This window comes from Strix uralensis, chromosome 6 (assembly GCF_047716275.1).
Source record: "Strix uralensis isolate ZFMK-TIS-50842 chromosome 6, bStrUra1, whole genome shotgun sequence".
In the NCBI taxonomy this organism is placed as follows: Eukaryota; Metazoa; Chordata; class Aves; order Strigiformes; family Strigidae; genus Strix; species Strix uralensis.
The window spans coordinates 17,916,946-17,942,217 of record NC_133977.1 but is presented as its reverse complement, the minus strand read 5'-3'; the positions used below and the strand labels follow the sequence as shown (position 1 = coordinate 17,942,217).

The 25,272-nt window shown below is 41.2% G+C and overlaps 1 protein-coding gene across 21 annotated transcripts in view; it reads right to left on the bottom strand.

The window, feature by feature from the left end:
* Window positions 1-25,272, bottom strand: part of PIKFYVE (phosphoinositide kinase, FYVE-type zinc finger containing) — an 86,541-nt gene that overhangs the window by 37,613 nt on the left and 23,656 nt on the right. For 19 of the 21 annotated variants that reach the window (XR_012629451.1, XR_012629454.1, XR_012629460.1 and 16 more), the window contains 15 exons: window positions 24,790-24,947; window positions 23,876-23,987; window positions 21,975-22,122; window positions 21,314-21,481; window positions 15,749-15,811; window positions 13,545-13,674; window positions 13,012-13,192; window positions 11,607-11,681; window positions 10,836-10,943; window positions 8,876-9,016; window positions 8,063-8,189; window positions 5,714-6,900; window positions 4,164-4,264; window positions 2,924-2,995; window positions 1,127-1,298 (listed from right to left, as the gene is read on the bottom strand). Coding sequence is in view for 9 of the 21 variants with exons in the window: in XM_074873043.1 (XP_074729144.1) it covers window positions 1,127-1,298; window positions 2,924-2,995; window positions 4,164-4,264; window positions 5,714-6,900; window positions 8,063-8,189; window positions 8,876-9,016; window positions 10,836-10,943; window positions 11,607-11,681; window positions 13,012-13,192; window positions 13,545-13,674; window positions 15,749-15,811; window positions 21,314-21,481; window positions 21,975-22,122; window positions 23,876-23,987; window positions 24,790-24,947 (2,943 nt within the window). In the remaining 12 variants the exon portion in view is untranslated. The remainder of the gene's footprint in view (window positions 1-1,126; window positions 1,299-2,923; window positions 2,996-4,163; window positions 4,265-5,713; window positions 6,901-8,062; window positions 8,190-8,875; window positions 9,017-10,835; window positions 10,944-11,606; window positions 11,682-13,011; window positions 13,193-13,544; window positions 13,675-15,748; window positions 15,812-21,313; window positions 21,482-21,974; window positions 22,123-23,875; window positions 23,988-24,789; window positions 24,948-25,272) is intronic. The other 2 variants (XR_012629459.1, XM_074873041.1) reach the window with 1 other exon arrangement.

The window sequence follows — 25,272 nt, the reverse complement described above, 5'->3', positions numbered from 1 at the left end:
ACATATCCTTGACAGAAGTTTATATCTGGGATGCTATTTCTCTGCATAGAGACAATTTCTAACAACCCAGTCAGCTGCAGTGGTTTCATCATCTACTTTTTCCCTGATGATTCTTCAGCTACAAATACACTGGTATTGCTCTGCAGTGTATTTCCAATTCAGCACTGCTTGCAAGCTTAGATTAGCCACCGCTTCGTACATACTTAATAGCCACAAACATATTAGTGTTTACACGAGCACACAGAAATAAAAGGTTATAGAACAGGTGTATACACAGCAGTGTAGCACTTGCCTTCAGGAATTACATTAACTTCCTCTAGGTATCTTTAAATCCAACACCCATGTTTAAGCCAGCGTAAGTAGGTGAATTGAGTCATCCACATGGGTAAACTGAGATGTTTTGCATTTCAGGCACTGCATGAATCTTTTTTAATTAAGTTTTATTCTTGTCTCTTTGAAGGCTCTTAAGTTTTACAATGTTTAGCTAGGAATGAGTATCCAATTGGTAATGTTTTCTTAGCTAAATTACAGACAAGTTTCAGATAACACACAATCTTACTATCTTATGTTTTTTTAACACAATTTATCATTCCTCTAATGAAGATTTTGCTTACTTTCTAATGACTACTAAAGGAAGTCTAGACATCACATTGACACAATGCAGACTGTCCAGTCCATAGCAGATCAAAGGGTACCGAGTGGTTTCAGCCAATTACTAAGCCAGTACATCTCAGTGTCTGCTCTTCCCCATACATTCTTTTGATGCTCATATTGATTCACTGCAGGGAAGGGACCATACTTTTCACCTCTAAGAGGGCAACTCCATTCTTCCCATGTGTCAGAAATTAGTTTCCAGCAATATATCAACTCCATTTAAACCAGAGCCAGGTTTGACACTTTCCAACAGGACTACCGCACACAAGATGTTTCACCCTCAACAACCCCAATTCTACAAGAGGAATTTGTAGATATGTGAGAACGTCTCTATCAGTAACAGGTTTTGTGCAAGTTCAGCCATAGCTGCAGTGATGAGCACTTTCTCAAAAATGCTGCCTTTCCATACAAGGCCAATTACAACAGGAATACTACACTGGAATAGAAATGATTCTTAAGTCCACAACCTTACCTGTTTGCACAGTCTACACCAGGAGTAAGTAAGAATGGTGTGCTGGTACCCAGGGACCGGGGAGTCCAGCTCCTTTAACACAATTTGCACACAGCCTTGCCCATGAACAAAGCGACGAATGTGGTGCACCATTGGTGTTTCACAGAACATGCTGGGGCATTGGTAGGAAGGCCTTATAGAGAGAAATGGAAACACTTAGGAACGATCATATGCTAGGCACTGCTGAAGAACTGATTCAACATATCTCATTTGCTTTTTAATATCATGGTACTATTTATCTTTACTGTAAAGTTTCCTAAGCCTTTAGTGAAGGCTGTTTCTGCAGAGTGAATTCTACTCATTCAGAAATAGCATGTAGGGAAGTTCCCTTGCCAGCAATGGCTGTATAGGTCCCCAAAAGCAGTGACTATCACAATCTTTTTACAATGAATCACTTTCTGCCAATATACTCCATCTAGTCCACAAAACACAGATCAAGCACCTCAAAGTGCCTGGCCCCAAATCAGAAGACAAGTCTGGCAGTGTACCAGCACAAAGGTTACTGAGGACAATGATGGGCCAAAGAGCCTTCAAAATGGTAATGTTTCAACACTTGAAGGAAGAGGTAAGCAAAATAGTGCCATATAACCTCTCCGAACAGAAAAACTCATGACTTTTCTATGAATGGGTTTCTTTTAAGTCAGGTAAGAGAGACTGACATCAGAAAAATAAAAGCTGAATCATTTAGGTACCAAAGTGAAATAGGGAATTCTTCAAAAACAGAAAGAGCCTAAAAAAGCCCAGATCCTCCTTGCTCATATGAGAAAAAGAAAAAAAAAAAAAAAAGAATTATAATTACTGAAACTATGGAGACTGAGAAGCATTCACTTTAGCACACACTAGCTAGTCAGCTGAGAGAAACAAGAACTTAAAAGTGAACAGCTAAGCTCCTCCTCCTCATTGATCAGCACAAGGAGAAATACTTGTTCCTCCAAAGAAGGCTGAACATTACAAGCATTTTGCTACTGTAAGTGGTGAATGGAGAGAATTGAGTAATCCTGTCTTTTGAGGAGCCACAGACTACCTATTCACCTTCAGAGCCCACTGAGACTCTGTATGGGGTTCTGGCAGTACTGGTTATCACTGAAACCTAACAATTTGCACCTCTGTCAGATGAAATAAATTAGACCGTACTTTGCCAGGGCTAAAAGTGTTCTGGACCATTTACATTAGCCACCTTGCAGATATGACAAAGCCTTATTCTGAGATGTTTAGATAACACTAAAGGAGTAGGTTTTTTCCAGAATTCATATGAAAATTCAAATAGGAACCTCAGAAAATTGCAATTAGTACAGTTGCTTGTCTCGAAAAACAGACATTTGGAATACATGCTCAGCCTCTTAACTAATCGCTACAAGAGACCCAATCCCTACAAGAAAGTGTTAAATGAACACATTTGTCTTTATGAACTTGTAAGTCTTGTTTCATAATCAGTTCCACTTCCTCATTAAAGGAAGGAAATAAGAGGGACAGGGCCAAAGTGAGAAAGCAGTGGATGTATTTGCTTGTAAGAAGTGAGCATAAGGAATGAATTCTTAAATCCAGCTCATTTCACTACAGCATGATAATAAAGCACAGGGAGCAACAGATTTAAGTGGTAAGCTTTACTAGGACACAAACAGCTCTGCAGATGTGCATGCTATTCTCCTAAGTGCACAGGAAGTACAGCCTATGAAGAGGGCGGCAGGTCAAGTTCACCAAGGCATCAAAAGCTTTTTTTTTTATTTAGAAAGAGATTTAGAATAAGTTCCTCCTCACCTGAAACAGTAGCGCTCCAAAAAAATCCCTAGAGTCAGGTCATTTTTCCCATAGAACTCCATGGTCACAATCCTAAAGCAGAGAAAGAAAAGCTTTAGACAGTGGATGCTGCCACTGTTAGCTATGCAATGGCCCTTAGGTGCACAGATCTGCATGCCCTGCCAACTTGTTTTCAGCCCTGTATACCTTCAAAGGCTTTTTTTCCCCTCTTGACTACCCTCTTAGATCCCTGCTGTCAAGTTTGCTAGTGAGATCAGAGTCCTACTAGGACAACTTTAAACTTGACATTTAAAAGTCGAATACAATTCAACTGCACTTTTGAAGATCATGTTCAAGAATATCTAAGCACAGAAGTCTAGACAGCTTGAAGCCTCAAACACTAACATTTAAACAGTTACAAAAAGGGTACATCCAGAAGATGAAAAGTGAAGAAAACCTTATGCTTCTAAGAGGTTTAATAGCAACTTTTGTTTTCTCAGAACCTGAGGTGATCAAGCCACTTAAAATGTTTAAGAATCAGTTTACGTGTCACAATTCAGACATCTCTTACATAAGCAATTTACATCCTCTTATTGTTGCTGTTTACTGAGCTTATCACACCCTTCTTTGGTTCCTTCCTACAGGAACTCTAGACCTTTCCCTATAAGAGAGCCATCTTTATACTTTCACCTGAGCAAGATGATGAAACACCAAGACCTGTCCTGTTTATTTAGTAAAGCTAGAAGCATGTCATAAGTCGCACACAACTAACAAATTACAGCCCTCTAAGCTGGAAATACAGTTAAAGCTCATAACACTACTGACTATAACATGAGAAAGATAGCAATATATTCAAATGCCACTCTGAGATAATACCATTTAGAAGTACTGAGATTCTCTCAAGACTTATTTTTGGGCTTGGACATTCTTCCGTGTTTATATACACTAATTCTTCCCCACAAGACTGCATGCAATGCCCTCCCCACACATATATTACACTGCAGTGAAAGGACCAACTAAAGCATTTGGGTTTAGGCTGAGCTTTCTCATTCATGCCTTGGGAATTGCAAAGGCTATGGGATAGTGCTCTGGATCCACTTGACCAGGCAAGACAGAATTATTTTTGGCCACAGTTTCTGTTACAGGATGGGCACAACCTACCAAAGAGTCCTCAGAGACATATTGCTATGAGGCAAGCATTGATATTGAATTAGGAAGAAAGATAGCAACCATACAAGTTGTAAAGGAGTAGTTCTCATACCATGGGCTAACACAGGCACTTGGAGCATTGCTGGACTGAGCAGAAGAGCTACTGAAGAGAACACAGAGCCTCTGGTGGTTTACTGGACTCAGGCAATCCACCTGACAGAGAGAAAACACCTCATTTACTGGTTACAGACACCTCCATCTACACACAATTCCTGATGAGAACATTCTATTCTAGTATTATTTACAGGCGAATCTCTGCTTCCTCCTTTTGTACAGATTAACCTTGCATTGTCTCTGAGTTTCAGGTAGACTTGTACCATGTATAATTGCTAACTGCCCTTTTTAGAACAGCATAACTAATATGCATAATGAAACCAATGCACACACATGTGTTTCTGTGGAAGGAAAGCTAAGGGAAACAGAAAACAACAAAAGACAAACATCCAGAGTCTCCAAAGCACTGTACAGTTTAGGACACCTTGGAGTCAAAACTCTGCCAATATATTATGCCTCAATTACTCATTCAGGCTACAGAAAGACTTCCAACTTTGTCCTCTGTGAAGAGATTTACCACGCTGCTGCTGGAATGGAGCTGTTTCCCCTTCCACGCCCTACAGAACTATGAAGTTACCAAATACTTTCCTTTGATCACTGAATAAATTTAAAACAGCATCAACCAGTTTGATCCAGAGCAAGGGCTAGTCTTACAGCCTATAAGATTACGGCCTGTGAAGCTACACAGATTTACATTTAAGCACCCATTAAAAAGTGACTTCTGCTCATGAACTTAGGGCTGATTGGTTCAGGGATCAAAATGTTTGACTATTTCAAGAGATCAGTTCTGCTACTCTTGTTCATAGACTTTTTTCCTAAACAGCTTCCAGTTCAAGAAAGTCCCAAGATCCTTTTCCTCAGATACAAGTTAGCTGCTTTCATGGCAGTTTCCTAAAACTTTAAATATTTTCATCACAAGCACATACTGCCTGGCTTTGAAATTTCAAAGATTTCCCCCCTCCATTATGAGATTCTCACATTTCTTCACATCCCCCAAACTTCTACAGTCAAATACTTGAATGTAATTACAGCCTCCTACTGTTCCCATGACATTAAGCTCTCTAAAGATGAAAATACTACACTTTTAGAAATCACCAGTACAAGCAGCAAGAAATCTGTTTCAGAAACCTCTTTAAGTCTGCTTCCCCTTCATGTACTCATTTTCAGAAATCAGTCACGTACAGCTGAGCTGAACAGGCAATGTAATACACCGATTCTTGGCTGACTTTGCACATTTCTCAGAAAGCAGAGTCTCACAACCTCTTCCCTTCTCAGGGAAATTTTGCAGTTGGTCTCTTGTTCTGCTGTCTTTTATCCACATCATCCCTGGTTATATTGACTTTAAATGCCTAGAGCACTGAAATCTAAAACGCGCTTTTGATCAAGTCAAAAAAAAAAAACCCCAAAACCAAACAAAAACCCCAAAACAACAACAAAACACACACACCAACTTTAGTTTAACATTTAACATGAGAAACTATGTCTTTTGTATTACCAAGGAGAAACTGATGTAACCCAGGTTTTTGGTCACATAGCTTTGAATCTTACCTTATGAGACCATGAGGATTCACTCTGACCTAGTCCCTTCTCCTCCTCTTCAATTCTGCACCCAGTTTTTCCAGTAGGGACACTAGACACATCCTTACTTTGGGCAAAGGGATCCATGCTTTTCTGTAGTATCCTCCCTCCTCTGGCCCGATAGTCAGCCAGCATTCTGGCTAAGCTCTGGCTATCACCCAGATGTTCTGCTATTCTAGTATTAACCAACTCGTGAGAAGGTAAGATTTGGATAGCCTTGGCTTGGATACTCCCATTCATCCCTTGTAGTCCAGAGAGATCCCGCAATAATTGTCTCTTCCTTCTGCTCTCCAACTCCTTGTATTCCTTATTGAGGAGAGGAGACCAATAAACTTGCTCAGGGAAGTATTCCCGGGCAGGGCACCTCATGCCTTTTTCAGTCAAAAGAAATGGTTCACGGAACATCATTACAGGAGAAATACAGAGAATGACATCTTTCAACTCCTGCTTAAATGCTGCAGAGTAAGTCTTAAGACGATCCTCAGAAGAAGTTACCTCTTCTGTGACATATAAACCAGTATCATCCTGGAGTGGGTCTCTGAACACTCTCATCTGACTCTTGGACTCCAGCAGATCATCTGCCTGTTGAAGAGGCTCTAGTGTCTGGCTATCCAGAGTGACCAAGTGCTGGTCCATGCCGTGGAGAGGCAACAGGGATGTTTCAGGTATTGCAGGAGGTACAGAGTTGAACACTGGAAATGGTGACTCCACTTTGTGGTGCTCTTGCTGTTTTGAGGACGCTGTTTCCAGTTGACTATTCTCTTGGTCACCTCTCTCAAATAAAGTTCTTTGTTCAAGCAAGCCGACCTCATCAGAGGACACTGATTCAGAGATTACAGGCAGCTTTTCAGAGGACAGTTCAATGTCTCTGACTGCTGTGCTGAAATCTTCGCCATTGAAGAGGTTCTGTTGATCGTTTTCATCTCCTGGCTCCTCAATAAGGGAGTGAAAGGAGGTGTTTTTGGTCAGGGTAGGAGGCATGGCAAACTCATCCATAAGGAAAGAGATTTCCAGCTGGGAATGATAAGCCACACACACCATGAAGATCAGGATCTCCTTCACACGGGCCAGCTCATACTCTGCAGCACCACACAACTTGATAGTGCAACCCAGGTGCTGGGGACACCCTTCAAAGAACATGAGGGTTTTTGTCTGATCTAGAAGAAAAAAAGAAAGAAAAATCACACAGGAGTTAGGATGGCAACTACGGTTAACCTGCTCTTGGGTATCTCACACACTGAAGAAACTGTAACAGAGACTAAGAGCAAGTAACATTGGTAGCACAATCCAGCTGCAGAAATTCACATCACTGTACTGAAATAACTTATTTTTGCAAGCAAAACAAGCATTTGCTATAAAACTTCTCCTTGTTTTAAAGCAAGTCATCATAAAGTCCAAGTGAAGGCCGCACGGAACATGCTGGCCTAAACAATGTATTCGAAGATCACTGTAGACTCTGCACCAGTGAAGCAAAAGAACCACTACCTTCCCAGGCTCAATTGCTCATCCTTACAAGTCAAAAGCCTACAAGATTTTGAGTGCAATTTAAAGGCTGGAAGGGGGCATGGGGAAGTGGAAGGGGAAGAGATGCAAAAACTGCATCTCCACAAAGATTTGTATCAACAGCATTTGTGCGTGCCAGCACCACTGGTAACCTCTCAAGGAGCATTTCTTCCTTCTTCCTTTGCAGATTTCCACTGCCTAAAGGGGTTACAGAGAAAAAGGAATCTGATTTCTCAAAGGCACACAACGACTGGACAAGGGGCAGTGTGCACAGACTGCAACAAGGCAAATTTTCATTAGATATGTTAAGGGTCAACCAGATGATCTTTTGAGGTTCCTTCCAACCCAGGCTGTTCTATGATTCTTTGCTTCTATGCAGAAAAATATTTTATGCTGAGGATGGTTAAGTAACTGAACAGGTGCCCAGACAGGCTTTGAAATCTCTGTTCTGCAATATTTTCAACAGTTAGCTAACAAAGTTTTAAGAAATCTGATCCTGCATTGAAATTAATTCTTCCTGATTTGAACAGGAAGTTGGACTAGACAATCTCCACGGTGGTGGGAAGAGGGGAAAAAAAAAAAAAGAACAGTTTGGAAGGAAGAAGCCAGCCTAAAGCCTAGTGTGTCTCATCTTCGAAAGATCACCCTTTTGCGTCCACAGAGTTCACTGTAGTCCCAAGATATAACAGAAGAAAAATGAGTAGGAAGGATAATACTTGATCTCACAAGGCTCCCCATAGTTCAGATATAATTTAAGAGGAACAAAGCATTTATCGTTTCTCACACAGAAACTAAGACACATCAAGCTTTACTCACCATTGGGCAACTGAAAAACTTGCATATAAAATTTATGACAGGTTCCCAAACGTGGTTTTGTCAACAGTTGATCCATTGACATCACTAAGTCTCCCTGGGTCATCCGACTTACCCGGTCTAACACTTGCTGTAAAAATGGAAAGAACAGTAAGAATCTACAGTGCAAAGTAGGACACCAGCAGCTTAGCTTGCTCTTAAAAAAATGGGAAAAAAAACCCACGCTAGCATGATTTAAGAAAATCCTCACTGAGACACAAACTCTGGGTTAAATGCAGTCACATAAATACATACCCACAATATACAAGAATCTTAGAAAAGCAGTTGGGTAAATATTTCTGGTGACAGGTAAGATTGTGCCCTTCACTAGGGATATCTGGATCTGTTCAAGTGAAAAAAGTTCCAGGAGGTACAGTGCAGTCAGCACAGTGCTGGCTGTCAGGACCTCAGCCAACTCCCACAGCCACTCTCTGGCTGGCTGTACCCAACCTCAGAGGGAGAGAGGGGCTCTCTGGGAAGCACTGAGGATCCATGCAGGATTTGCTACAAATAGGAGTCAAGAGTTAACTAGAACCAAGCCAGGGTACAAGGACCTACCAAGCAAGGACACAGGAGAGTAGCTGTGAAGAGCTGAGGAAAAGTTACTCTCTAGGTTTGCATCTCTTGCCTTCTTAAAAGAGAATTACCATTAAAAAAGAGCACGGGTTTGGTTAGAGGAGAAAAGAAGACAACTCTGCTTTCTCCAGGGAGTTTGATACAAGGAGAGATTAGAGATTCACCACAAGGCCCAGTCTGACTCTGACAGGAAATACTCACCGGCTTGACATTGATAACCAGAGTGATACCATGCTCCAAGAGCATGTCCTGTGCAATTCGGGACACAGTCTTCTCAACAAGGACCAAATTAGGCCTGACATCAACTATCCGCTGTACATAGTTCTTCAAGAACTCCCTTTCCTGCAGATGGGAATAAAGTATAGCAGTTTACTGCAAACACACCTGAAAAAACACTTAAATGCTTAATATTACTTTCTCTCTCATTTATATATTGACCTTTCCTATAAAATGGGTAAACCAGCCATCAGTTGTCCATTTGCACGCTTCCCCACCCCCACAACACAACACCCACTTTATCAGTAATTTGTTATATGCACTACCTGCGCATGAGGATATAGTCCAATGACAGCATGAAGTAAGAAACTTGCAGGAGAATCCAAACAGATAGAGATATATAGATAGATATGCACTTTACATCCTTACATAGAAAAAGGCTTTATGTTCAAAAGGTGCTAGAATTAGAGCATTCTAAACCAAAGCTGTTTGCAATATTCACCTTCAGATATATGCTAATGTTGACAGTTGGCACTCGGAGACACTTCCATTCACAAAGAGTATGCCAGTGCTCCATGCCCCTAGAAGTCTGAACACAGAGCCTCAGTCTCTAAATCTGTACTTGGGGACAGTGCTTCTGGAGTGGGATCTCAAACACTGTGCAATGCAAAATTGCTTTTCTAACCACAGCCACCTTCTGGCTTCGTCTCACTATCCCCCTGTGATTTTTATTACCACGCACAGAAAGAGAAAACAGGGCTGCAACTCTATCAGAACTAAAGCCCTACACTGCTAGAGGGAGGATACAACTTCCCAAGCCAGGTATTCTCAGTTGTGTTATTGCAGCTCACATCAGTCAGGTTTTAGAAGTTCTGTGCAAGAGAAAGATACCACAAAAGCAGTTTGCCAGCTCCTCAAAACATAAACATTCATGTGAGTGTAGCAAAGATAAAGCTTTTGTTAGAAGCTAACCTTTTCAATTGAACTAGTGTTTCTGTAGTATTTTCTGTCCTATAGGACTTTAATGCAGATACACAAATAGTTATGATCATGTTCTGAAGCGGACACTGAAATAATCAGAGACCAATATTTAGAAAGTATAGTAGATACTCGTACCCCATTCGACAAAGGACAGGTCTCAGTTTAAGCTTTTACTAGAAAACCAACTTACTAGGCCAAGACAAGTTTTATTGCTAAAGCTTTTGTACCTGTAATCCTGTCTATTAATCACCAAACAGAAGTGGTCTTAAATGCATGCTAAGGAAATAGTCAAATACAGAAACAAGCATTATGGCCCAAGCTCAGTAGGGCACCAAATACCCTTGTTACCAGTATCCTGGCAAACACCTGAAGACTGATTCTCAGACAGGAATGCAGGATGTTAAAGAAAAGGTCTATCATTTCAGCGTTTTCATACTTAAGGCACCTCCCTGCTCACAGGGGCAGGGCACCTGTTCCAAAGTGACATTTTGTAGTTCACCACTTCATTAGGTTGGCTGTTGTCCCATTTTTTCCAAGCCTGACAAGAAATAACATGGGTGCAACCTAACCCCCACCTATACTAACTTTTCTAATATTTCTTCATGCACATAAACCATATCTAGCTCTGACCTTCTGAACCATATGTTCCTTATATCATGTATCATTAAAAACAAAACGTGCTTTCTAAAATGCTGCATTTAATTGAGGATCGTAAGATTGCTCTCAGTACATGTAATGATGTCAAAAACCCTCAGCACAAGAGTACAAGTTTGTACTGTATTTACTACAGCAGTTTTCTTAGCTACCCGCTAGAAGAGGAAATTTTTCTCTTTCCTATGCAATCCCACACACTCAACTCCACCACTGAAAAAAAAAAAAAGAAATCAGATGTGCACTGACCATCATTTCATTTGAATCACTAGACCTCAAGTAATTTTAATGAAGAACAAAAGCATACTCTCACCTGAAGTACTATAGGGTCTATGCAGGTAAACTTTGTTTCTTCTCGATAGAGGTACTCAATTGAGCACTTCAGCAGAAGAATTTTGGGATTTTTTAAGCAAGAGTTCATCTAAGAAAGACACAAAAATAGTTAAAGCAAAAATACAAACACCTGGAAAAGTACACAAGAAAAAAAAATGACAGACTTCCCATGAGTGATTTTTCTTTTTCCCCTCCCAAAAGTGTCTCAGCTATCCCCTCCCTGCAGACCCAACTATACATTCTTCCTTCTTATGAACATGTTATGCCCAGTTGTTGGAATTTCACAGCTACTGTCTAGTAAGAGGGCAACACTGGACATTTCTACACTGACCCCCAAGAACCCCAAAGTCTCGATACACTTTGGAGTTCCCATCCAGATCACCTGTACCTTGACCTCCTGTCTTAAAGGCTCACTTTGCTATATTGTCATAAGTCAGAATCACAAATGCCTTTTTCTGGCTAAAACTTGGAGTAATTATTAGATGCCTTCTGGGGTGGTAGGGGTGGAAAGGATGTTTTTCTATACATGCATGAGGAAAGTTTCCCCCCCCCTAGAATCTCTGGGGTAAAAGAAAACAGCTTGGAAAAGAAACGCTTGAAAAGCCGTTCTTGCTTAGGGTCTCAAACTAGAGAAAACTCGCAAACCTCCTGAGTGGTCAGAGAAGCTTCATAACACAAAAAGGAAGTAATACCAGACTTGTTTCCTCAGCATGCACTACAGCCAGCACTTGATTAATCAAGCCTGCATTACCTTTTTGTGTGCAACATTCTTAGTGCAAACAAATCCATTCACCACCATGGAGTCAAATTTCTTTCCACCAGGGATCTAATAAAGCAAAGGACATTTTTAGAACTGTCATACACTCCCATAACTTCTAATGCAGTAAACCCAGTATGTAGAATACCTATTGTAGCTGATGTGCAAGCTTCAGCTACACCCTCAATTATAAGATGAAAGATCAGATACAGTCATGCTGCACACACAGCTCTCTTCCTTTAAAGTCTGGCAAACTAAGGACAACAGGAAAACAAGTACTAAGTTACAGGATCTCTATGTTACTCCCAACACATGCGTATTCGTTAAACTGGGTAGACTTTGGGAGATAGTAAGGCAACCTAACTTCTGTAGGAGCATATACCTTTGTTGTTAATGGAAGTGGCATGTGCAAACAAGTTGTAAGGAAAGGAAAGAAGAAAGAAAGAGAAAAAGGTGAAAACCAAACAAACCTCTACCTACTATTTGAACACATAAAACACTTGACTGGTGTGCCTACAGTCACAACCAGTCACGGAAATAATAAACAACATGAAACAGGTTTTTGAATAATGTTTCAGAGGACATTTCTGTTATAAGCATGCAAAAAGAGCAGACAGCTACATAGAGCTTTCACCTCTGAACATCTGCTCTTTGAACTGGAGTTTCAGGAGGCAGCAACAACTGATGCTGCCTGAAGAGATGCCACAGACCTCCCACCAGAACTATAAGGCTGTCCTCATATCTTACATGGCTTCCAAACAAGAGACCTCCTGAGGTGAATTTTGCCAAAGAAAAAAAAGCCCAAGCCTTTGATCCTCAGTCACACTAGCTCCTTGGATGCTAGTTTCACATCAGCCTCTCAGAAGAAACTCTGCATGCCACAACTTCAGCCTTATAGTTTGACAATGTCAACACTGGGCCATCTGGCAAAACTGGATGCGCCATCCCATAATAATTAGTTTTCCTCTTGAAGAAAGTCATTGTAGTTGGCACAGGAGGAGTTAAATCCTCCATAATGTATAGTTATAGGGCAATAGACTGCTACACAGAGTCCTGCAAGCTACTTTTCCAGCATTCAGTACATCTTCAATCCAAGCATAAAACAAGTGGAAACCAAAAAAGGAAGCAAGTCATTACAGAGGTGTTGCTCTTTGCTACCTTCTGCAGCCTATAGCCTGAAAGAAGAGGTCAGCTCCAGGGAATTAAAGCACCTTTCACAGGATGCAGAATTCCTCCTGTGCAACTTTGTCTAGAACCCCACCTTATCCAAAGGCCATGTTGGCCAATTACACCACTGAACAGGCTAAGGGTAGTGGGAACAGGACTCATCTCCTCAATCAAGGGGTGCTGCCAGCAGCTGCATCCTTCTGTTTCCCTACATCCACTGTTTGAAACTTACTTTTTTGATGTGAACAAACTGGCGGATATCCATGTCATCATCTCTGTTCTTGACATCAGGCCGTACAGTTTGAACTACCTGGCAGACCACAGGTACAATGATATCCCTCCAGGACAGCGACAGGGACTCATTGTACAGAAGCTGCTGAAGTAGTGCCATCATGTGGTTGTGATTAGCAGACCTATAAAAAAGGCAAAACAAATAGATTTCTCATGAGACAAATACAGAGCAGTGATTAGTTGAAGTCACATTTCAGAACTAAATTCTTTAACATTTACAGTGCAGGAAGTCCTCTGAAGGAACAGCTGTCTAGAATATTCTACAGTCAACTCTGGTCCTGTACTTCAATATATAAAAGTCACAGGGAAAAAAAGCAATCAAAATGCAAAATCTAAAAAGGTTGTTTTCTTAATGCAAATTAGTTTCTTGTATTGTCCACTGTAGATCAAGTCCCACTGAAAGTTGGTGGAATAGAGGGGCTTCAGGAATTGTTACCCAAGATATGCAAAAGCTTTTTTCTACATGTTTCTTACAGCAGCCTTTCCATGGCTTGTTTCTCCCCATTCTCTTCTCTCAGCAGATCCAGACTGCTGTGGTGCCAGCCTAGGGGCGTGAAAAAGAGTTCTTTGGACTTCTCCTCCACCCTCCTGTTGAATAATGACTCTGCAAGACACAAACAAACTTTGTTAATATAAGGACATAGTTGAATGCCTGTCTTTCTGAAAGGCTACTCTGAAAAGGAAAAGATTTACTAAGACATAAGTCTAAGACTCCTGAAATACTGGGTTTGAGCTAGACATCATGGTAACATGATGCAGCAAATAGCACTGAGTATAACAGTGGTGAGTGTACAAAGGAAAAGTGAGCTATTAAAATTCTTGTACTGCCAGTAGAGAGCAGATTGTTTTCTCTTCTGGAATTGAATGGTTACCAAGTTTGTTAAGAGAAGGAAAAAAACTTATATCCCACCTTTGCCTATAAATATGCAAATTCCAAATATCGTGCATATTCATAATACAGAATCATAATGCCTTTTAGGCTTAAACACACTAAGGCACTAATTTGATCCACAAAAGGCTGCTGCTTTTACAACATCTATGTATAAGCGGCATTAAAAGATCTAGTTACTTCATTCAGGCTGCAGCACAAATATCAAAAATATCTTGGTAAAGGCGTTGTTTAGCACATCTCCCAAACATATTTTAAAGAAATGCTTTGCTACCAGTTCATACATCAGACTTTGGAACTTTTATGTGACTTGCAGCACCAATCCCATATACCATCTCTTTGCTGCTCAGGTGCAGAGGGAGCTGCCAGCAAGTCGGTTCACCTAGCCTATGTCACAGTATTTAATATGACAGCATTCTCAAGTTTCTTCTGTTAAGAAAATGGCACAAGCTTTTCAAAAGATCTCAGCACCTCTTTCCTCCTCACCTCCATCCACCTAACCATCCTCACCTCCATCCACCTACCCATCACATACACAGGTATCTTTCCGCTACGATAAACAGGATGCCAATGAAGGCTGTATCCACTGAACATAATTTTTTAAATCCTAAATGTCAGCATGAACTATAGCCATTTCTGATTTTGGAAACAGAAAGCATGTTTCAACAGTGTAAGACAGTCCTCACTTGGAGGAGGCTTGCCGCTTTCAATCACTCTATTGTGTAGTAACTCCTTAGAACGGTACTCTGTTTTGCAGTACCATGTTTAGAGGTTATTTCTGCAGTTTTCTGGGCTTTGAAAGAGTTACTAGGCTATTTTCCACACAGGTATTATGATATTATAGAGGGAAGTTATAAACTTCCCTATTCTCATAATGGCAGAGTATAAGTCATTTATGCTAGTATTGCACAAATTTTCATCAGCGAGTATGTAAGCATTCGGAGTAATGTAAGCTTAAAACTTCTCAGAGCGCATGATACAACTTCAAAATCCTTATACAATAGTAATCTGAGCAGAACTACTGAAAAAAAGACTTTAAACAGCTAACTTCTTCCTGATGCTCCATACCCAGAAACTGCTGTGTAGAAGATTAACAGAAGTTACATTGGTTTTCCCCCCTTTCCTTTCTCCTGCAAAAAGCTCAGTCAAAAACTAAGTATCAGTTTAATCAAAGACTATTTTTCTGGCTGCACAGACATTGGGGTTTCCCCCTTATTTCCTCCTCTTATGAACTCACCAAAATCAATAGCATTAACTAGGAGAAAAAAGCCCACAAGTGCACCTGGCCATGATATTGGAAGGCACATGGGTTTTAAAACTCACAACTGTGTCTATTAACTTTTCATTTCAGAAGTAGTAGTGGTGGTAGTAATGACAGGAAACCCAGAAAGATTCAAGAGATTAATCTTTAAGCTACTCTGTAGAAGCAGTGCAGTTAACCATATCACATCTTTATTTGCTTGCACAGAAAGTTAAAATCAGTGTATGTTACATAAGTTTATGGTGGGGAAGTTGTGAACAGACTTGACACACTTATTTTTTAAAAAAAGGTAAAAGCTTTTCCTTGAGTGCTTTTGAATGAAGAAATCTGAGAAGTGAAAGAAATTTCAGCTTGAAAGTGCATTCAAAAAAGTTAAGAGTATAGTTTATATATCAGTTTTGCCACAAATAAATTCAGATTTACTGTCAAGTAAGTATTTCTAAAGGGTCAATGCCCTGTTAAAGGAGTATTGAGGAGTTCTCATTATATTAAAACCACACAACAGCAACATTTGAAGTTTCTCCTTACCTTTAATAAAAGCATCACTTATAGAGAACATCTGCTGCCCTCCGTTTTCAGGATTCAAGTACTCTGAAAGAAGAGAGAAGAGGGAGATAGGCGGAGACAAAAAAAAAATGACAGGTTACACTGGTGCGCCCATAATAATTACAATGTACACGCCTACACCAGAAGAAGCAGCATTACTCATCTAAGTGTTTAGTCACCAATTTAGCAACAGCTTGATGAGTGGTCAAGACAAGAATATCCTCTTATTCTTGTTCTATCAAAAAGTTCTAAGATGACAAGAAAATAGTACTTATTACTGTGAAGAAACAAAACAAAACAAACAAAGTAGACATGAGCAAAGACTGAACTAGGAGTTAAGAGTTTGCTTTTCCAATTGACCTACAACACACTTTTCTAGATCTGAATACAAATGTGTTAAGCTGCAAGCAGGTACCACAGGGAATGGCCTCCTCATTCTGGTCTAAAAATGCAGCTTCAGAAGCCATTTTGCTCTCCCACTCCAATGAAGTATCTCAGACTGAAGGACAGACCAAACATAAAATTTATCTTACACAGGGAAGGAAACAAAAGACAGCCTGCCTTTCAAGAGCCAGAATTCGAAAGTCTAAAACAACTGAAAGTGTTTTGAGGAACCCATGCTGACAGAGGTGGACTCCCAGCAACAAAGGAAAGCAAGAGCTATATATCACTTTACATGTGGGAAACAGGGTGAAGCTCCATCTACTACACTTGTTTAGTTTGCTAGATCTTGATCTTTCATGCAGGCTGGCTATCTACAAAAAGCTTGTTTTCTCCAGAGGCCGTTAGCTTGTTGCACCTTTAGTTGCTTCCCTGCTTCTATGAAAAGGGATTGTACAGTGGGAAAACAAGAGCAATAGCCCAACTGCTTATACATCATGATGATCCAAAGTCTGAAGCTAACCTTTTGTCACCTTTCCTGAGAATGGTCCAGACCTACTGCCACAAACAGAATGCAAAGCCAGGCAGTTTTCAGACACCAACAGAAAGCAACAGAAAGTTGACAGGACACAAGCAATCACAAGTACCTGAACAGCAGCACTCAAGAGACCCTTTACATGCCACCAGTTTAAAAATCTGAGCTTGTCTGTAGTTGCCCAGTTTGCAAACAGATACCCAATAGATGATCAATGTACCAAAGAGAAGTTGTAAGCCTCCCTTGCAGCTTGATGGTTATTTGCAGATTCCTTTCATCTCTTGCTTAGGTAAAGAGTTCAGCATTACAAGCAACCTACTGCTTGATAAAAGCTGGCTCACCCTCAGCATTCGTTCACCCACAGCCCCACAGACTACCTAAAGAAAGTCATGTCATGCTATACCTACAAATGAGCATGTATACTAGCACCTCCATCTCCTTCCACCTTGCAACAGCCTCTGGTCAGCAGCTCTTACTGTGAACACACTCAAATTAAGTCTGACGCATATCCCTGACTGGCATGGCCAAGGCAGGAGTTAACCCCAGCTGAAACCTAACCTTAGTTATGCTCTGGACAAAGACAGAGGTGGCACCTGCAAACCAGGAACACGTCTTTTCAATACAGCCTCACCTCCTATAACTTTGCTTCCAATTGTGCCCTAGAGGAAGTTACTGACAAGGCAAGATACCATACCTCTTCCTAGACTGGACAGATAACACACTCAGAGGTGTGAGTTTGAGATGGTTAGAGTAGCTAACACACACATTTCTTACCTCACATCATCCCCAATGCATCATGCTCCACAGAATGTTGGGGGCAGGGGGGGAGTGGAGCAGGGAAGAGGTTCCTGGAGCATATTTTGTAGCCTTGTCTGCAAGCAGCTGGCTATCAAGAAACTATCTTACAAGCTCACCTGAACAGCTTCACCAAAACAAAACAACAAAAAAAGAGCCAAAAATGCCCACCCCAGAACATACAGATTCCTAGGTCTGATATTCCAAGGGCATCACTGGAAGCAAATACCACAGTGCACACAGAAATTCACAGGTCTCCAATGGAAACCAGCAGGTACAGATCTTATACGCCTTACAGATTGCTCGGGTTAAACATCAAAACAGACTGGCCAGCAACCACAGCTTTTCCTCTAGATACACAAACAAGGATGCACGCATCCACAGATATCCACTGAAAACTGATGTGTACCTTTTCAAAAGATGCACCAAAAGGGCTCCCTGGCAATGGCACACTAAAGCTTGGCAAGCAATGGTGATAAGAAACCGTCACGGTTACTCAGATCCTCTTTCCCCCCTCCTAGCTAGATACAGGCATCAAAACATAACGACCCAAAAATACCTGTTACCAGGATCAAGGCTATCTGTCTGCAAGGACACTTAGGAAATAAAGTTTCCCTATTAATAACTGTATCTCTTTAAAAACAGCAACTAAAACCTACATTTCAAGTAAGTCACTCATCTCTTCCCCCCAATTTAAATGCAGAAAGCAATCATCTTGCTTTGTTTCCCACTTTGATACACACTATAAAGTACCATTGTCCTTAGGCGGATGATACTGTAAATGAGTCACTATACTCACTTGTAAGACACTACAAGCCAGCTAACTTGGAGTCACTAGAATTTCATGGAAACACACCAGACATTAGTCAGTCTATAACATCACAAGAAGCCCTGCCATTAGACTCAGACTATATTCAAACCATTCTGTTCTACAACACAGCTGGTACATCACAGGCCATTGCTTCAAAGCAGCTGATCCCTTAATCATTTGAAGAAACCCACTAACCTCTTAGATCAAAGTTGACCTGCACTTCTAGCACTGATGTTCTGTCCTGTCAGTCCTCCCTCAGAGACTGTGATTTACACAGCTGGGGGGAAATTGAGTTACTAGCATCAAGAGGTGGGTGTGATCTTCAGTTTTACTTCATTATTTCAAAGAAAATCAAGTCACTATCATCCAGTCTAAGGACAATTCCAATGAAATCAAGACAAATACATGTGTCCATAATGTTCATATGGAGATTACTGATCCCTGACAGCAGCAAACACACCATGCCACTGACTGACTGCGGTACTCTGTTCTTAAAATAAGCACGTCCCATTTTTACATAGAAGCTTAACTATCTAGTCTTCACTGTGATAATCTGTAACATCCTGGATGGCATCTTTTGTTGAATATAGCCAAGATAAATCAAGAACACAAGCTGAAAGTCTTTGTACTCTGAATTTATTATTTCCAGAACAAAATTTTAGAAGTCATCCATTTCACTACTCTAAGCACTGCAGTACACACTGTAAGGGTTTGTCCCACTTAATTTTTGAAGGCCCTGAATAACAAACACCTATAAAATTTCAGTCTCCCTATTGCCAACAAGTGTTTCTTGCTATTCAAGATGTCATCATTCATTTTAACTTGTTGCTCACTAGTTAGGTCTTTCCTTCAGAGACTCTCATGCCAGGAATCCAAAAAAAAAAAAATTAAAAAAAAAATTAAAAAAAATGTAGAGTAAGTCCTCTGCATTTGCAGAGGATACAAGTTTTTTCAAAAAACTGCAGGATAATACTACCTCTCCATAGTGCATTTTAATGATCCACACCTCCACCCTATCCCATTCTGGGCATATTACTGATACCTTCCCCTCAAGGGAAATCCATTCTCTTAAAAGGAATTGTTCCCAGTTTTATACTACGAATTACACTCCTACAGAATAACCTGGTTAAAAGACCACACATTTCAGGAACAGATAACAAACACCAGTCAACAGAGATTCACCAGCAGAGTGCTGCCAACATATGTAATTCAAAGGCAGAAGTCTCTCTCAGTCCCCTCATCACTTGCCTTTTCTGCTGATCTTCTCTGAGCTCTCCATCATAAGAATCCTTCTCACAAGAGCTTCAGTTCTGGCTATGAGAAGCCTTGATTTGGTCAACAGTTTCCGAGAGAGGTAGGCTCTCTTATGTTTCCCCTTCATCATGTACTACTTTTTGTATAAGGAGCTAAAGACTGAGATATCTGAAACCAGGACTATCACTCCACAAGTCCTTTAACACCAGCCTAAGCCAAACTGAGTACAGCCTGCTTTACTGTCAGCACACACTGATAAAGGTAAATGTGCTACACCTGTAAATTCATAGGATACTGCAGTACACCTGGGCCTGTTTCAAGCTTGCTTAATCCAGCATCCCTCCTTCCTAAAAGGAATTCACTGATATATTCTCCCTCTCCACACCTTTCCCTTCCTGCAGAAGCATTAGGTTTTTATTTGATTAGGGCATGAGCTGGAAACAGGTTGAAACGAACCAATAACAAGCTGGTGTCAGTAGTGCTGACAACCCGTAGCTACTGTTGACTCATCTGACATCAACTCAAGTTTCAAACCTGCCCTGCTCCTCTCTTTGGCGGAAAAAATAAGCAGTTAGATTTCCCTTCTTCTAGCCATATTTTTAGCAAATAACAAAAGGTGACTGCAATAGGCACTGATAAATGCCACTGATAAATTTGTCTCACACCCTCTCACATGTTTAACATACTTTGAAAGTCAGCTGTGGCCAGTTCTCCTTCCTCACTCTCTTCAGTGACCATTTCAGTTTCAGAAAAAGCAATCTGTATGCAAGCATAAGGTCAAGTCTTGCATTCTGATCCACAACAACGGAAGAGATCTGTTAGACTTTATAAAAGGATGAATCCATTAGAAGTCCAAATTATTTAACACTGGATCATCTTTTAAAGTTTGAAATACTGAGGGGGCGGGGTGAAATAATTATGAATAAGAAACTCCTTAGAAGCAAAGACAGAAGTCTACAAAGCTGATGTAACCTTAATTGAGGAAGCAGAGCAGAGACATCAGTTGCTACCTGGCATGTAAAGCAACTAGAATATACTAGACCCGTCAGTGGCAAGCCCTCATTTCAGTCAGCCTTGTCCAATTTAGAGAACGCAGTTGTCAACAGGCAGGTGCATTATATTTTCCATAAGGATTCTGTTTATAGTCAAAGTCTTTCAATTTACTACTTTTTTAGGAGAAAAAACTTTCAAAAGAAGTCTTCAACACTGAGTATTTGATTCCTTCCTACTTCACATAAATGGATGTTCTCTTTTGAACAAATGTGGCATATACGGATTAAGTTAGGCCTTACTGTTTGTCAGTAAGATTCTTCTGTCAAAATGTAAGCTTATTAAGGTACAATGAGAAGTCAGCACAGAGCTCTTCCAAGTTAATTTTGTTCATTTGTTGTTTGGGGTTTTTTTTTCTTGCTTGCTTTTCCAGTTTAATCTCAAACTGTAGAGATATGTATCAAACTGGACAGACTATTTTTCCACCCCAGTTAGCCAGAAACTGTATAAGTCTATCTGCCCTATTATGTATGGGCAGGAGACTTTGCTTCAACTGCAAAGAGAAAGTCACAGGGGAAGTTACACACTCTGCAGAGAAGGTGTTTCAACAGGGCTACTGAGCCTCCTCAGAGGTGAGCACATCAAAACTGCAAGCAAGTGCCAGCTAAATATCATATTTCCCCCTCTGTAAGACAGCTACAAAAGTAGTGTCCAAATAGGTCAGTATTATTAGGGCCCACCTCTCCATCATGTGCAACTCCAGCTGGTGACTACCTCATACCTTTTTGGTCGGCAGGGTGAGGGGGCACATGTGGGTACTTGGAGTGCTTCTTGATATGGAAGTTCACGTTGTCCAGCTCCACGTTCAGGCTGATGGAGGCGGCTGAATCACTGTCCATTGTGGACTGGAAGCTGCTGACTGAAGTGCGCTTGCTAGGGCTGGCGGAGTCTTTTAGTGTTGGGTAAGGGGGAAGATACAGGGAGGAGAAGGGTTCAAATGGGTATCATGAGGGTACCGGAGAGGAGAAAAATTGTCTTTAATACATAAAGACTAGTGTGCAATGCTACAGGAATACAGTATTTTCATAGCTCTAATCTTATCTTCATGTGTGCATGCTGACGTACTGGGCATTCTTTAGCGCATTACTACAGGGCCCAAATCAAGCAGAAGTCTGCCTGAGAAACAGAAGGCAGCAATTTACATGCTCCTCCTCCATTAGAAGCATGAAGCTTTACCAGTTCCACTAAATACAAAATACTGTATCCATCGTAAGAAACAGGAGATCTAGCTAGGTTATAGTTGGCTTAGATACTTACAGCCCCATGCACGCACACACACAAGCACACACATAAAGCAAGACATGGTTAAACTACTATGTCCCAAAGGACGGGGGATAACAGGGGTGAAGGCAGAGTGAGAACAGGATTCAGGTGAAACTCACTGGCTAAGTTATCTTCTCCTTCATCAGCAATCTGCTCTGTGTCACTGTCATCAAATTTGATGTCTTTGAACCAGGATGGCTCAGAGTGCCCCTCTACAGAATTCACAGAGTCACTGTCTGGAGATGGGGTTTCTGAGAACTCTGTGCTCTAGAAGACAAGGAAGAAAAAAAGGTGTTAAAGTGCAGCTCTGCTGAAATATTAAGCAGCCTTAGAAAGCAGCCTGCTACAAATGAAGATCAGATATTTTAAAAATTAGAGGATACTCTCAGTGGGCTGAGCAAGTTAGTCATAGAGCCACCCCCCTTGGCATGAAATAGGAACTCTTTGGGACAGGAAACAAGTATTTCTTTACACTTCCCACATGCTTAGTCTCTGTCTCCTCCCCCACCTCCACACAAGTTATGACTAAGTGGCACTAAAGGACAAGTTTATTCTACTCCGCAGGTTCTGTCACCATGTCCAGCTAAGCAGTTTTGCACGCTTTGTATTCCCAGCTGAGGTGGGTGATCACTATATCCCTTGCCCAGAAACCAGCACATGCAGCTTTTGGTGGAGGCTAATTCTAGTTACTGAAGCAATTCTGTAACTGACCGAAGTAGCTCTAAGTTTTGCTCACAAGTCAGGCTCTAGCTGGGGCTACTGTGCCAAAACAAAGCCTGGCTTTGCACCAAATAATCTGGAGAGCATCTAAGCAATTTCCATCAGTCATCCAGATGCCTCCAGTCACCTCAAGAGGAACTTCTCACTATCATTCTTTTGGCTTCAGTGAGTGCAGCAAGCAACTGAGTCAACATCACTGTTTCTCCTGACTCTTGTCCAAGAGAAAAAGAGATCAGACAGTGCTTTCTGCTGATGAGAACAAGAACTGGCTTTAAACCTTGAATAACATAAGTCCCTTACAAATAGTTACAAACAGGGATCCACAAGCACTTGCAAGGGCAAGCTTTTACTAGCCAACTGAGACAGTAGAGTTAACTAGCTGAGATGGCAGAGGAAGCCCAGAGCAATCTCAGTGGAAGACCATGTGACTGTGGCCAAGAGTTGAAGTGCACAAGAAAGACAAGATGCTAATGGCTTCTGACTGAGGTCCATGGGACAGCTTAGCCATTCTTCACTGTGAGAAGCTGCAGAACATGGAAGACTCAGCTGAATGCTTTCAGGTAACAGAGGCTACAGAGATACCTTGTTCAAGTTAAGAAAACAATTCAATCATTCAGGCCAGTGACTGCTCTTATCCCTCAGCAAGTTTGACTGCAATGAAATACAGTAGGATAGCACTTCTGGTCACTGGATCCCCGCCTCCCCTCTCAGCTAGCCAGTCCTATTTGGGAGACATGACAAAGACCCCTTCCCAATCTTGCATCATGTAGCTAAGGTACTGAATTCTTTATTACTGCCATCACTGGAGTTCAGGAGAATGTTACTAATACAATATATAAGAAGATCCAATACTGTGTATCTAAAATATCTATTCTTTGAAAGTTTTAAAGAAGGAATTTGAAACAGAAGACCACCATTGTGTCAGTCACCAGTAATGGCACACAGATTCTAGATTCTGCACATGACAGCACAGCTGCTACAAGCAGAGACTGTGCCATTGCAAGGCCTCTGTGGAAATTGTCCACCATGAGAGACATTGGCCTAGACTAGAGACCCTTTCCTCCACTTTATGCAGCCCTACGTGTAACAACTCATCCTCCACAGAGGACAGCCCCAAAGCTTTCTGAGCAAATGCAGCTTCCTCAGGCCTTAAACCACTACAGAAAAAGGCCTGGACCCCAATTCTCTGTGCAGGAGAGCTGATTTAGAAAACATACAACAGCTGCTGAGAACAGTATTAGAAAAGATTCTAGTCAGCAGCCAAACCCAGAAAGAACCATAGCTTTCCTACTCCCTTTACCTGTAATGGTCTGTAGAGAGCATACTCATCTCTGAAGAGCTGATCATGATGACTGACACATTCCAGCCAGCGTCCATCAACCAACGCTTGTCCTATTGCAATGGCTTGGACCCTGGAGGATAAGAATATAGATTGTTCTCTAAGTCTAGTTCTAAACATACACAGTTTATGGCACAAAAGGAGGAAAGGGTCATCTGCTACACACTATTTGACTCATCAGTATCTGATTGCCGTGTTTAACCAGACACTATTTAAAACATGGAGAGGCAGCAGAATGTACTGGTTCAAGTATGGAGCTAGATGAAGTGACTGCCAGTACTCTAAACTCAGCTTGAGGTGTCCAACAGACAATAAAGACACATTGTTTGTGCTCCTCCAATATTGTTAGCTTGAGTTATACACACTGAACATCTCTGCTGAATGAGGACTGTTGCTCTACACTTAAGAACCATCTCAGTTTTATCCCCCTCTGGCATAGTTAAATACACTGGATTCTTTATACTCACTTACAAGGTTAAGAGCCTGCCAGCCCCACCAAAACTTTAGCTATCAACAACTATTAGTGATCTCTGATCCCGGGGACAGACTTGCCCTTTGGAGTATTAGTGAACATTTTAGACAGTATTTGTAACACACTCACTATTCTCCAACTGTCTGAGTGCTACTTGTCCCAGAAGCTGCTTCCCACACTGGCTCCTAAACCAGACAGCTTCCTGTGCCCTGTTGTTTTGGGCCACACAGAGTTGGAATCCTACCTTCTTTGGTAGGCAGTAGAGAAGAAATCTGAATTTTCTTTCTTGTCTCCCTGCAAAGGGGTTTATCTCTGCAATCTAAGGTACCCTGTATCAGCTAAAACTCACAATCTCCTGTCACAGAGGCAGGAGACACCTGCTGACCTAAAGCATTAGGGTTACCTTGTGGTTATGTGCCCATTTCTGATGAGCCAGTTGACCAGCTCTTTTCCCACAATGCAGTTGGGATGTGTCCGCAGCCAGTAGCGATGGTCTTGAAATTCCATCCCACTGTTGTGATGGCAGATTTTCTTCCACAGATCTTTCAGCTGAACTGAGTCCTGGACAGGGAGACGTGCAAGTTACTTACTAGTCTGACCTTAGCACTGATTTCAAGAGCATCAACCTGGGCCCTCAGATTGGCTTCTAGATCAAGAGCCCTCCACAAACAAGCAGAAAATCTAAACCATTCTGCACAACCTATGCAAAGGTGCAAACAAAAACAGCAAACAGACATGAGAGCAGCTCTTTATATCCTTCCTTTTATATAATGTTGAGAACAAGGAAGAAACAAAGTGGGTACCCTCAGAGTTAAGAGGGTTTTGTTTTTAATGTGGCAAGATTTTGTACTGCCTACAAGATACTTATGTCCTCACTACTGCCCTC